The 13,938-nt window shown below is 35.6% G+C and overlaps 1 protein-coding gene across 6 annotated transcripts in view; it reads right to left on the reverse strand.

The window, feature by feature from the left end:
- TECPR2 (tectonin beta-propeller repeat containing 2) overlaps nt 1-13,938 on the reverse strand; it is a 147,957-nt gene that overhangs the window by 109,634 nt on the left and 24,385 nt on the right. For all 6 annotated transcript variants that reach the window (XM_020971107.2, XM_020971108.2, XM_020971109.2 and 3 more), the window contains exons 2-5: nt 4,393-4,673; nt 2,841-2,969; nt 2,191-2,322; nt 677-834 (exon numbers count right to left, since the gene is read on the reverse strand). In XM_020971107.2, coding sequence (XP_020826766.1) covers nt 677-834; nt 2,191-2,322; nt 2,841-2,969; nt 4,393-4,611 — 638 coding nt within the window. In that variant the 5' untranslated portion in view covers nt 4,612-4,673. The remainder of the gene's footprint in view (nt 1-676; nt 835-2,190; nt 2,323-2,840; nt 2,970-4,392; nt 4,674-13,938) is intronic.

The following is a 13,938-nucleotide window of genomic DNA, read 5'->3' on the forward strand; positions in this document are numbered from 1 at the left end:
TGATAATAACTGCAATACCTACCACACAGGGGCTTTATGAGGAAAGCACTTGGAAAACTTTAAAGTATTATGTAAATGTGAGCTAGTATTAGTAACTGGTAATTTAAACTACACGACTTTTGAAATGATGGAATAGTGGTTGCAGCTATAAACTCTGATGGTGAGAGTGTAAGCATCTCCTAGGTCAACACTGATCAATAGTCTCTTAGAAGGAAAGAAACCCCATCTCCCCCAGGTAGTACTTGTAGATTACACAGCTATCTTAGGCTTTCCCAAACTCGGTAAGGGGCATCAGACAAATACACATAAGAAGTCAAATAAAAGACATAATCCAGGAAACTATGATTAGAAAAGGAGGTAGGTAGGCTATGTGATACCAGTGGATACGTTGAACAATCTAACTATTACAAAGGTTCTCATGAAATGCTGAAAGTTCTAGGGGAAGGCCTTCAGAACACTGGGAAAATCTTCTAGAAGGGTTTCAAGAGCAAATGGATAAGAATCACATAGAATGAGGAGTAGATAGCTCACATGTAGGGGTAGACAATGGATTTGCGTTGATGAAATCAAAGATATAATGAAGTATCTGAACTTACTGGACTTACTCCAAAAGATCAAAGTAAGGACAAAGTTCTGACTCAACTGAAGTGCTCAAATTAAGGCATATATATCTTACTTTTTTCTTGGTTGGGTTCCAACTTGCTTGACCAATTTCTCTTCAGTGTAAAAAAGCAGACTTCTCTGTAAGGTAGAGACCAGAAGAACTTTCTGGCTATAATCCAGCTGCACAATTGAAGATGGTTCTTCTAATACCAAGCTGGAGTTGCAGACTCCCTTACAAAAAAAAAATATATCATCAATTTTCAACTAAAACATTCTAACTTTGATCATTATCATTCTTGAAAACTAAACATGTTTGCTAATTCAGAAATTTAGTATTTGAGTCAATTTACACCTTGAACCTCATGCTTCAATACTTTAAACTCTGTGGCATCCCATTCTAAATAATGCTTTTGAAAATTCCTTGCTGGTGAAAACATGGATAAATTAATTTTTACCTCACAGTATTTTCTTTCAAGTTCAAAGGGAAACTACCAAGTAATATACTACTATTAGCCCATTTAAAGCTGAGAAAATTAGCTACTAAGCATTAGAGTCTGGATTCTAACCCAAGTGTCCAGTGTTCTTTCTACAAAGTTACAGTGAGACTCCAGCTTCACATTTGTTCCACAAGATGCCTTTTCCCCCACTGTGCTTCTATAATGAGAAGCTCAGAATCTCCAATTATCTCAAAGTGACCACAATAAATGACCTGGAACTGTGTGATATCAAGTATTACACCTCAAGAAGAGTTTAACTAAAATTGCAGTAATTTATATCTATGTAGCACTTTAAGTTTGCAAAGCACTTTCACTATTATCTTATTCAATCCTCACAATCAACATCTACTACATTTAGGCACCATGTCCTGAGCTGTGTGATGGAAGAGCATTGAGCATTATGGGGGAGAGCACAGCATTACAACAGATTTGCAGTAGGAAGATTTGAGTTCATGCTTCCACCACCTACTAGCTGTAGGTTCTTGGATAGGTCATTTCATTTCTAAGCCTCAATTTCCTCATTTATAAAACTGAAACAATAATTGCCTCACAGGGTTGTTATAGCCAAAAGAAAGCACTGTGCAAAATGCAGAGTGCTATAAAGAAACGTCCAACTGCTCTTGTGGCTATGAAGGTGGGACTAGGAATAGTTCTTTCAGCACCGTCCTCTGCTACCCCCAGCTCCTGCTCCCCCTCCCAGTAGGGAGGGGGAGAAGGCCATTAACAAGGTTTGTCAAGTGGCCAGTTCAATATCCACTGAAACCTTTGGCACTTGTCTACAATTATGACTTAGGAAGTGTTTTTTCTCACTTCAAGGAACCTTCCCAAAATAGTGGACCCAAAGGGAGAGCCATAAATGTTCCATCAGAGATGCAGGCCACTCTCTTACTGAGAAAAGTTGGGTTTTATAAACTATCTGAAGAGACTTTGCAATAAACTGCTATATAAAAAATTTGAGATTAGAAGGGTATCATTCTTAAGAATACTTAGCTGACTGGCTAAAAATAAAATTTTGATTTTGGGATTTAAGGTTTTATAATAAAAACATAAAGGTTAAAAACCAACATTTGTAACCTTTAAAAATATGTACCTGGTCAAGATCCAAAGAAGAAAAGACAATTTTCCCTCTGTCATCTCCAGAGAATAACTTCATGCCATTGGGACTCCAAGCCAAAGCAGTAATGCTATTTTTGTGAATACCAGCTACATCAAATCTCCGAAGCTATGCATAAATGTCAATAAAGTACATGGAAAAAAAAAGGAAGAAGCTTGAGATTATAAGGCTGAAGACACGAATATGCAAAAATCATTCACATGTGGATAGAGAGGAAAGAAGGGTATAACTTACTTCTCTTCCACCCCTTGTTTCTGGCACATAAATCGACAACCTTCATCCACTTATTCATAGTTCTTATTGCCACCCCACATCCAGTTCCCAAACAAGTGGGGGAGAACCAGTCTCCACATCTCTAAAATGAGACTACTAATGGAACTTGTGCTTAAAAACATTAGAATCAGAATGTCAATCTACACAGGTGTAATTTTTCATCAACCATCTCAGTCTGGAATAAAACGTGTACAAGAAAACTTCAAGGCGTTTTGCACAAGCACTTTAAAATTATTTACTATTTTGTTCTGAATACTTATTCCCCAGATGATAAAGCATTAAAAATAAATCCATTAAACTCCATCAGGAATTTGCCAAAATGTGTAAAATATTTTAAAAGTTTTAGCACTTACCTGTCTATTTCTCCCAGGCAATGAAGACACAAGCTGAAAGACTGCAACCCTGCCTGAGGCTGTGCCAGCTGCCACAAGATCATCAAAGCAGCTTAAGAGTTTAACAACTGTTATAGATTCAGTTTTCCCCTAATAAAGTAAAACAAACCTGTCAAACTAGGGAAACTGCACTCGGCTAAGCATTTTAAAACTAAAAAGTAAGCAAAGATCACCAACATAGCCGCAGGCTTCACTTTGATGCAATATATGCTAGTTTAATTAACAAAAGATTTAATAATAATTGATAACATCTATATAGCACTTTAAGGTTTACAAAGCACTTTATAAATATTAGAACCTCATTTGTTCCTCATAACAGCTCTGCACAGTAGGTGCTATTATTATCCCCATTTTACAGTTAAGGAAATTAAGGCTGCAAGAGTCAGGTCTTCTTAACTCAGAGTCCAACACTCTATCCACTGTACCTCCCAGATGACCCTGAAACTGGAAGGGATCTTAAAGGATCTTAAGGGATCTAACACAGCCCCTTCACTTGGCAGATGAAAAAACCAAAAGTCATACCTCTCACCTGTGTTAGTTTATATATGTGTGTGTGTGTGCATATGTGCACGTATGCATGTGTATATGTGTATATGTATGTGTGTGTAAGTTTTTAAATGAGACAAGAGAAAAGAAAATCCTGATTCAAGTGTTCTGAAATTTTTCTGAACCCCTGAACATCTGAAGCTCTTTGTAGGCACCGGCTGTTTTGATAGACTTAAAACAATGATCCCCATTACACCCAAATGCGCAGTAGGAGAATAACAGCAGCTCATATTTACATAGCACTTTACAGTTTTTACAGAACACTGTCCTCACAACAGCACTGTGAAGTAGACAGATTTATAACTCCTATTTTACAGATGCCAGCACTAAGGCTCGGGGAAATGAAATGATTCATCCATGGTCACAACTTGCAGGATCAAAGATTTAGAGCTGGAAAGAATCTAAGAGGTGATGGCTAACTCCCTTATTATATAAGGAAACTCAAGGTCCAGTGGTAGTCAGGATTTGAACACAGGTCCTTTGACTCCAACTTTAGGACTCTTCCTCCCATTGCACTGGAGTCCTATTCAGCACCTCTTTCCACAAGATTTAACAACAATTTTAAAACAATAACATTCTAACATAATAGAAAGATCAAGGGCTTTTAAAAGAATAAATGCTTACAAAAAGGTAGCGGTAGTTTCTGCAGCACAGACATAAATGGCCCATTTTAGTGGGCCAAAGATTAATCTTCACTGTGAACTGCCAACATTACCAAATACCTAATAACTCAGAAACCTTTGAAAGACTATTAAAAAGACATAGATATACGATGAAAATTAAATAAGCCACCAAAATGATTCCAGTATTTACCCTTTTATGAAATATACATTCCGCCATTTTCTACAAAGCAGGACCTAACTTTTTAAGATATTCAGATAGACTGACAGATATTAAAATCCAAGTCTTTTCCTACTATGCCACGTGACTTTATTTAATGTAGCCCTGTGCTGAAGAACAAACTTACCTCAAAATTGTATTTTTTCATCTGATTTAACTGTCTGCAGTAAAGATAGAGCATCCCAATGCTACTGCCCACTGCAATATAGTGCTCGTTGGTGTCAAGTGCTGTGAGGTAAACCACAATAGAGCGAAAGCCCTTTTGGATCTTAGCTGGAATGGCACTGAGGAGATAGTATAAGGGGCAAAACTCTTTAAACATAACTGACTCAGTTCCAGATGCCATGGTAAAGATTAATGACAATGATCTTCAGACAAGAAAATGTTTACTTTGATGTCCAAGGTACCCTGGGGAATAAACAGAAAGAAAAATGCTAGAAACTTTTCTAGTGGAACACCAAAAATTATGAAGAAAATCATAATTAAAACTCATATTTATAAAATATTTTACAGTAATAAAACATTGTTTCATTTCACTCCTCATCAACCCTGAGATAAGTAGTAATACCAATGTTGTTATAGATGATGAAAGTGACAGTTGGCTCAATGCCAAATGAATAATGCAGCAAAAAATGAACTCAAAATCAATCATTCTGTCTTCAAGTCTAATACATTTAGGCGAACAGAAAACATCTGATTTAAAAAACTGCACAATTTAAATAATATTCAATATAAAAGTAAATTATTTGAGAGGTACAGTCAGAGGTCATTCAAAAGACCATATGATCATAGATTTGGAACTGGAGGGAACCTTACAGTCCATTGAGTCCAACGCCCTCATTTTATGATGAAGAAATTGATGTCCTCTGTACAAAACCCCCAAATTGGCAATCCAGCCTTTGCTTTAAAACCATCTGAGGAAGGGAACTCATTAACTTGCAAATCAGTCCATTTCTCTTCTTTTTGACAGCTCTAAACTGCTGGTAAGCTTTTCCTTATATTAAGCTGAAATCTTCCCTTCTGCAATTTCTACCTATCAGTCCTAATTCTGATCTCTGGGATTAATTTAACATGTAAAAGGTATTCTGCAAATCTTAAAGGGTTATATAAAAATATAAGCTTTTATAACTGGGAGTGTGGGGGGGAACAGGATGACTGGCCTGGGATTTGATCAGTGCAGGTAGTTCCCAGTAATGAAATTGTTTGTAAGAACACAGATAAGTGTTAGGGAGTTGCAATATTATCTCACAAAATAGAAAGCAATGAAAGGTAAAATCAATTTAAAGAAACCTCGCAAAGCTTTTGTTTTGTGATAGAATATGCCAAAAAAAACCTGTCCATCATTCTTCTTAATAAGATTTATAAATGAATTTACAGTCTAACCCAGTATTGCTTTTGACTGCCAGTAAGTCTGATGCTTGTTGACTAAAGCACTTTTTAGGGATTTTTACACCGTTAAACTCCTAGATAGATTATAGTTGGTGTCGATATCATTTCTATTGTTCTTTCCAACTTTTTAATTTTCAATTGTTTTCTATAGTCAAAAGTTAAGCTGTTTCAATTATATAGCATATCTTTTTTGTATATCTTTTTTTCTTTTTTCAATTAATTCCAATCGTAATCATTAATAAGATCATGAGCTGACTACATACAACCACAAGTCTTTACCTATCTGCTAAAATATAATCTTATTTCATTCTTTATGGTATTATCCAGGTCTTATCACCTGGTAAATTTTGAGGAAGATATTAATAGGAGTTGTACAAGATGGGCAGACAAGGATGGGTTGCAATATGCACACTGGAGGGATCTCTTAAATTAATGAGATCACATTTCCATGTAAGCATTTAAGTAGAATAAAACTATTATTTTTTAATGAACTAATAAACATGTGCAACAAACACCAATCAACCAATAACCAAACCACTTACATCATTCCCTGACTGGGAGAAATAAATAAATAAATGTTTTTGTTGAGGGCCGCTCTTAAGAGTCCGATATGGGTTTAAGAAAGCAGGGCTCTCCAAATCTCTCCCTGCTAGTAGGCTCTTGAGGCATTCCTTCTCACTCTTTGAACCTTAGATTTACATATTCACTCCTCTATACAGGCGCTAGGAAAAACCCTTGGAATTTACAACCCTATCTAGGAACCCTGATAAGGAGGAAATGTATGTTATCACAGGGAGGACTCTTTGAAGTTAGGATGGATTTTCTCTATATATCCTGTACCCTTAGATGAATAAATTGAGTCAGTCCTTACTGCTCCACCTGGTCCACATCTCACATTTATTTCGAGCCTTTCCATTTAGTGTACTATCTGGTTGCAGGCAATATATTTTAATAAAGTAAAATTCAATTCAATTCAACAAATATTTCTTAGGTACCTAATGTGTTCATAATGGGCCTAAGGATTCAAAGATTAATGGTTCTGGGGGAAAGAGTGAGGTGAGTGACTTTGCACAGCCCTGCCTCATTTAAATCCAATTCACTTGCAATTCATGACATCATCTTCCTGACTTCATCGTTCTTTTCAAGAACAAGGGATAAACAACAATGTCTGAGTTACTAGTAGTATCCCTCTGGATCCCCTAACTGGTCAGTTCCACTTGAGCAATGCAGTTTCTTGCTTCTTCCTTTCTTCCTTCCCTTCTTCCTTCTTTCCCTCCTTCTCTCCCTCCCTCCTCTTCCTCTGTCCATAATAGGAATCATATCCTTACCTGTGGGTACTCTGCCCAAAGGAATATAAATTTTGATTGCTGAAACCTCCCAAGATATCTTGGAATTTATGGGCTAGATTTCTTTTTAAGGTCCAAGCCTTAAACCCAAATAACTCTGGCTCTCATTGATTGGCCAACAACAGCTCCCAGCCTAAGCCTCTCTTAGTCATTGTTTGGGCTCCAATGGCGCAAAGTGAATGTAAATAGCATTTTTTTCTCTTTTGGCCAGAAACCCTGAGGGTCTTCCCCTCCTAGATTTATACATACATACATACATACATACATACATACATACATACATGTATGTGTATATTTTTTGCCTAGGTAAAAGAGGTCATTCTTTGCCTTATCTCTTACCTAGCCTTAATCAATGAATGGGTGTTGCCTCAGACAAACTGAGACCTGGGAAAGACCTTAGCTTAAAAAGGCCAAGGTCTCCCACTGCCTCCAAGGCCATCTCCAGTCATCCCCGATCTACAGTTTACCACTGGACTCAGATGTCTCTGGAGGGGAGAATGAGGCTGGTGACTTTGCATAGCCCTGCTTCATTTAAATCCAATTCACTTGTAAGTCATGACATCACCTTCCTAACGTCATGGTCCTCTTCACGAACAAGGACAAACAGCAACATGGACAAACCAAGATTAAAAACAAAAAACTGAAACCTGACCTTAAGGAGATTGGATTGTACTTGGAGGGAGGAAGAGGGGAGAGGAAGAGAAAAATAAATCAATAATAAAAGATTCTCAAAGAGTGCTGAAAAATGTGGGATGCTATGTTACTAAAGATAAAAGAAAATTTATAATTTTGTTTAATATAAACTTTACTTACCCAGCATATGTAGAATGTAAACAGAGTACTTGCAAAATAAACAAAAACTGTCTACTATATGCACACACTAATATCAAAACATCAGATCTTGAACTCACAAAGAACTTAACACAAATGATTGCTCTTAATTGCAAAGAAAAGGTGTGGTCTCGATTCTCCCATAGTGCAACAAACTAAAACATTCAATGCACCATAATTCCTCAAGACATTGACTAGTAAGTATATGGATAAAGAAATGCAAGAAAATTTGAGGAAGCAGGAGGTGAAAGAGGAAAGCTTCAAGGATAAAAAGCCTGACTGTAAACTTGGGCAAATGGAGGGATGATGGTACCTCTAAAAGAAATAGGAGAGACTAGATTAGGGTAGTAGTTGGAAGAAAACATGTCCTGTTTTTTATATATAGTCTTTTAGATGATAACTATACATCTGGGGGAAATGTCCAATAGATAGTTGTTACCAGCTAGAGTTTATTTCTATGGTACTTTGAACTGGAGTTCTGCAGAGAGATTAAGGTCAAATACACTGATTTGGAAGTCATCTGTGTGAGAGCCCAAAAAGAAAAGAGAAGGCCCAGGATAAAGCCTCAGGGGAAGCCCATAGTAAGAGTGATCATAGATGATGATCCAACAAAGAAGACTGAGGAGCAGTCAGGCAAGAATGAGAATCAAGAGGGGCAGATAGGTGGCACAGTGGATAAAGCACCAGGCCTGGAATCGGGAGGACCTGAGTTTAAATCCAGCCTCAAACACTTGACACTTACTGGCTGTGTGACACTGGGCAAGTCACTTAACCCCATTGCCTAGCAAAAAAAAAAAAAAAAAGGAATGAGAACCAAGAGAGGTCACACAGTCACAAAAGTCTAAAGAGTACAGCATATCCAAAAGGAAGATGTGATCAGCAGTGGCCAAAGCAGTACAAAGGTCACGAAGGAGGAAGACTAAGAAAAGAAAACATTAGATTTAGCAACTTCAAAGTTATTAGCAGAACAATTCTAGAGAAAATAATTTTCATCAAATACTCAGGGAAAGAACCGTCACAATTCTTTTGAAGTTTTGAAGCAAGGGTCTAATTACTACTCAGTTTTAAATTTCAATAGTATTTTAATCATTAGTCATGTCACAAAAAATTAATAATGTCCATCCATTCTCATGTCAAATAACATATTGCTCCAAATACAGGCCACAGCCCTAAAATGAGGTCTTTTTCAAAGGAAAATATTTAGGTATATAGCAAATCAATGAATGAATGAATGGTACAGGACATATTCAGTTTATAAAACTCAGATTTGAGGGGAAAAGGGCAGCTTCTATATTCAGATGGATACAGTAGGCTCTCTTGGTCACAAATTACTTCATACAACTTTGGTTCAATATAGCCTCATTCTATTCCTATAAACAATGAAAAAAACCAAGTCCATCAGTTTGCATCCTCTCATTTTTATTGATTTTAGAACTGATCAGCACATTGGGGTTATCTTCTTAATCAAGAAAGGACACTTTCTAGCACAGGTATTATCTTTTGGCAAAAACCATTTCCAGATGCCATGCCAAAATAACTAACACAAAAGGGAAGATGACAGGAACAGGTGATAGTGTTTTCTAGGGACTTTTACAACTGTGGAGTTGTCCCTTTGACTGTTCATATGCAAATTTACAGAAAAAAGTGATACTGCACATATCAAGGGTATAGACAGAATTTAGCACTCTGTGGCCATTGCTGTAAATAAAAAGATTAAGGGCAAGATTCTAGCCAAGAGAATTAATGTGCATATTGTACATATATGAACTTAAATAACTTCTTGAAGTGTATGAAGGAAAATGATCAGAAAAAAACAAAACCAAAAAGCGGGATATGTGAGTTCAACTGAAGCTTTAGCTTTGTCCACCCAAGAGACATACTTTTTTTTGCCTTCTTTTTTTTAAAATTATGCGTAACATTTCCATATTTTCTATATGAGCCACATTTTTAAAAAACAAAATGAAAAAGTTATACTTCAATTTGCACTCAAGAGTTCATCAGTTCTCTCTAAAGGTAGACAGCATTTTTTCAAATCCTTTGGAACGGTCTTGGATCATTGCATTGCTCAGAGTAGCCAAGTCTTTCACAGCTGATCATCATTACAACATTATTTTACTATACACAATGATCTCCTGATTCTTCTCACTTCACTTTGCATCAGTTCATACAGCTCTTGCCATATTTTTTCTGAAACCACCTTCCCTGTCATTTGTTTGTTTGTTTTTTGTTTTTGCCTTTTTTTTTTTTGGTGAGATAATTGGGGTTAAGTGACTTGCCCAGGGTCATACAGCTAGTAAGTGACAAATGTCTAAGGCCGGATTTGAACTTCGGCCCTCCTGACTCCAAGGTTGGAGTTCTATCCACTGCACCACCTAGCTGCCCCTCCTTTTTATTTCTTTTAGCACAACAGCACTCACAATCATATGCCACTTGTTCAGCTATTTCTCAATTGATGAGCATCCCCTCAATTTTCAATTCTTTACCAACACACAAAAAAAAGCTGCTCTAAATATTTTTGTACATATAGGTCCTTTTCCTTTTTCTTTGATCTCTTTGGGATAAACACTAGCAGTGGCAGTGCTGGATCAAAGGCATAATTTTACAGCCCTTTGGACACAGTCCCAAATTGTCTGGCAGAATGGTTGGACCAGGTCACACCGTTATTGGCGTATCTATTTTTTCCTCATCCTCTCTAGCATTTCTCATTTCTGATAGGTGTCATTTCTGAGATGATACCTCAGAGTTGTTTTAATTTGCATTTCTCTAATCAATAAAAATTTAGAGCATTTTTTCTTTTTTTTAATCTACTCTATTTCTTAGTCAGAACCAGATAGTTTTGACATTTACTGCCTTATAATATAGCTTGAGGTCTGGAACTGCCAAATCTCCTTCCTTTACATTTTTAATTAGTTTCTTTGAAATTCTTGACCCTTTGTTCTTCTGAGTGAATTTTGTTATTATTTTTTCTAACTCAGTAAAATAATTTTTTCATAATTTAATTGGGATGGCACTGAATAAATACCATTCAAATTCAAATTGAGTAAGCAGATTAATTAGATAAAATTGTCGTTTTTATTACATTGGCTTTGCCTACCCATGAACAAATAATATTTCTCCAATTATTTAAATCTGACTTTATTTGTATAAAGAATATTTTTTAAGTATGTTCATATAGTTCCTGGGTCTGTTTTAGCAAGTATTTCATACTGTTTACAATTATTTTAAATGGAGTATCTCTTACTATTGCTTCTTGCAGAGTTTTACTGGTTATATAAAAATGCTGATGATTTATGTGGGTTTATTTTATATCCTACCACTTTGCTAAAATTATTGTTTCAACTAGTATTTTAGTTGACTCTTTAGGATTTTCCAAATGTATCATCATGTCATTTGCAAAAAGATATAGTTTATTACTTCATTTCCCATTTGGATTCCTTCAATTTCTTTTTCTTCTCTTATTGCTATTGCTACCATTTCTAAAACAATACTGAATAATAATGGTGACAATAGTAATTTCCCTGTTTATCTGTTTTAATTTAATCAATTTTAGCTTTAACTCTGTCTAAGATCCTGATTGCTACCCCTACTTTTTTTACATCTACTGAGGCATATTAAATCCTACTCTAATCCTTTATTTTAACTCAGCATATACCTCTCATTTTCAATTATGTTTCTTGTAAATGACATATTGTTGAATTATTATTTTTAATTCACTTTATCCATTTCTGTTTTATGGGTAAATTCATCCTACTCACATTCAAAGTTATAATTACTAGTGGTATATTTCCCTCCATCCTATTTTTCTCACTATTTATCCTTCTCATCCTGTTTACCTTAACCCCCTTACACATAAAATTTACTTTAACCACTACTTTGCCCTACTATTCCTTAATCTACCTACTCCTCTAAAAGCCCCTCCCCCACCCTAATTCTTAATCTACACACCCTTCTAAAAGTCCCTCATATAGATATATATACATATATATGTGTGTATATACATATATATGTGTGTATATACATATATATGTGTGTATATATATATATATATATGTGTGTGTATATATATATATATTATATATATATATTATATATATATATATATATATATATATATATGTTGTTTCCTCTTTAACCCAGTTCCGTTGAGAGTAAGGTTTTAGCAGTACCAGCCCTCCACCTCCACTTGCTTCTTTTATATCAATTTTTCCTTTCACGCCTCATTTGTATGAGTTATTTGCTCCTTTTTACTTCTCTCTAACCAGTTTTAATTTTTAGAATCAACCCATTTTACTCAGCTCAGTCCAAGTAGTCCTTTCAAACTACTCAAGTAATGATGAGTTATAACATTTTCATACTTAAGAAGTAAACAGTTTGATCTTATTTAGCCCCTTATAATTGGTCTTTAACTTATGTTATCACCTGAATCTTACATGTCAAATTTTCCAATGAGTTATGGTCTTTTTGTCCCAAAAACTTGCAAGTCTTTCAGTTCACTGAATATTCTTTTTTTTTGGGGGGGGAATTATACTCAACTTTGTTGGGTAAGTTATTTTGGGGCCCAACCTCAGGTCTTTTGCTCTTCAAAATACTATGTTCTAAGATCTACAATCTTTTAATGTAGAAGTTGCTAGGTTTTGTGTAATCCTCATTGTAGCTCTGCAGTACTTAAACAGTTTTTTTCTTGTTGTTTGTAGTATTTTCTCCTTAACCTGGGAGCTTTGAAACTTGACATATTAACTATGATATTGCTGTAAGTTTTCATCCTGGGATCCCTTTGAAGTGATGATCGGTAGATTTTTTTTTCTATTTCTACTTTACCCTCTCATCTAAAACTTCTGCGCAATTTTCCTTAATAATTTCTTGCATTATTGTATCAAGACTCATTTTGGTCATAACTTTCAGGTAGTCCAACCAATTTTTATATTGTCTCTCCTGGATGTGTTCTCCACATCAGTTGTTCTTCTAATAAGATGTTTCATATTCTCTTCTATTATTATTTCTTGGTGTCTTATAATATCATTAGCTTCCCCTTGCCCAATTCTAGTTTTCAAGGAGTTATTTCTTCCTGGATGCCTTTTTCTAATTGGTTGACTTTCTTCTCATAATTTTCTTGATTTTCTTGGATCGCTTTTATTTTTTTTTCCTAATTTTTCCTCAAGGACTCTTATTTGATTTTTGAAGTTCTTTTAAAGCTTCTAAGAACTCTTTTTGGGCTTGTGACCATTTGGCATTTCTCTCTGAATTGGGACTGGCTTTTTAAATTTCACTATCTTCTACTAAATCAGAACCCAGATCTTCTATATTCCCATAGCAGATGTCTATGGTTGGGTTCTTTCTCCTTTGCTTACTCATTTTAATTTTAATTTTGTCTTACTGTATTTTAGCAGCTCATTGTAATTGGTTCTAGTCCTGGAGTGAAGGAATGGTGCCCCAGGCCTCAGGTACTTCTTACTGTTATTTTCTGAGCTATCCTCAAGCCATGGCTAAGGTTCCCCAAGCATGCTGTCCCACAAATGCTTTTGCTTCCTATGGTCTCTCTGGCAGTTGCAAGCTTCATCTCTTCCCCTTGCCCTGGAACCAGGGCACTCCAGGGACTCCACTCTCCTGAAAGGTTGAAATATTAGCTCCTTTGTCTTCTGTAATATATTCCAAGCCCTCCATTCCTTTAACATGAAAGCTACTAAATCTTAAGTGAGCCTGGCTGTAGCTTCATGATATTTGAATTATTTTTTTCGGTAGCTTGAAGTATTTTCTCTTTGACCTGGGAGCTCTGGGATTTGGCCATAATATTCCTAGGAGTTTTCATTTGGGGATCTCTTTCAGGAGGTAATTGATGGATTCTTTCAAATTCTATTTTACCCTCTGGATCTAAATTATCAGTACAGTTTTCCTTGACAATTTCTTGAAATACACATCTAGGCTCTCTTGTTAATTAATCATGGCTTTCAAGTAGTGTAATAATTTTTTAATTATCTTTCCTTGATCTATTTTACAGAATGGTTGTTTTTTTTCCAATGAGATACGTCACATTTTTTTCTATTTTTTTCATTCTTTTAACTTAGTTTTATTGTTTCTTGATGTCTCACAGAGTCATTAGCTTTCACTTG

The sequence above is a fragment of the Phascolarctos cinereus genome, unplaced genomic scaffold, assembly GCF_003287225.1.
Source record: "Phascolarctos cinereus isolate Bilbo 61053 unplaced genomic scaffold, phaCin_HiC Scaffold_2;HRSCAF=192, whole genome shotgun sequence".
Lineage (NCBI taxonomy): Eukaryota > Metazoa > Chordata > Mammalia > Diprotodontia > Phascolarctidae > Phascolarctos > Phascolarctos cinereus.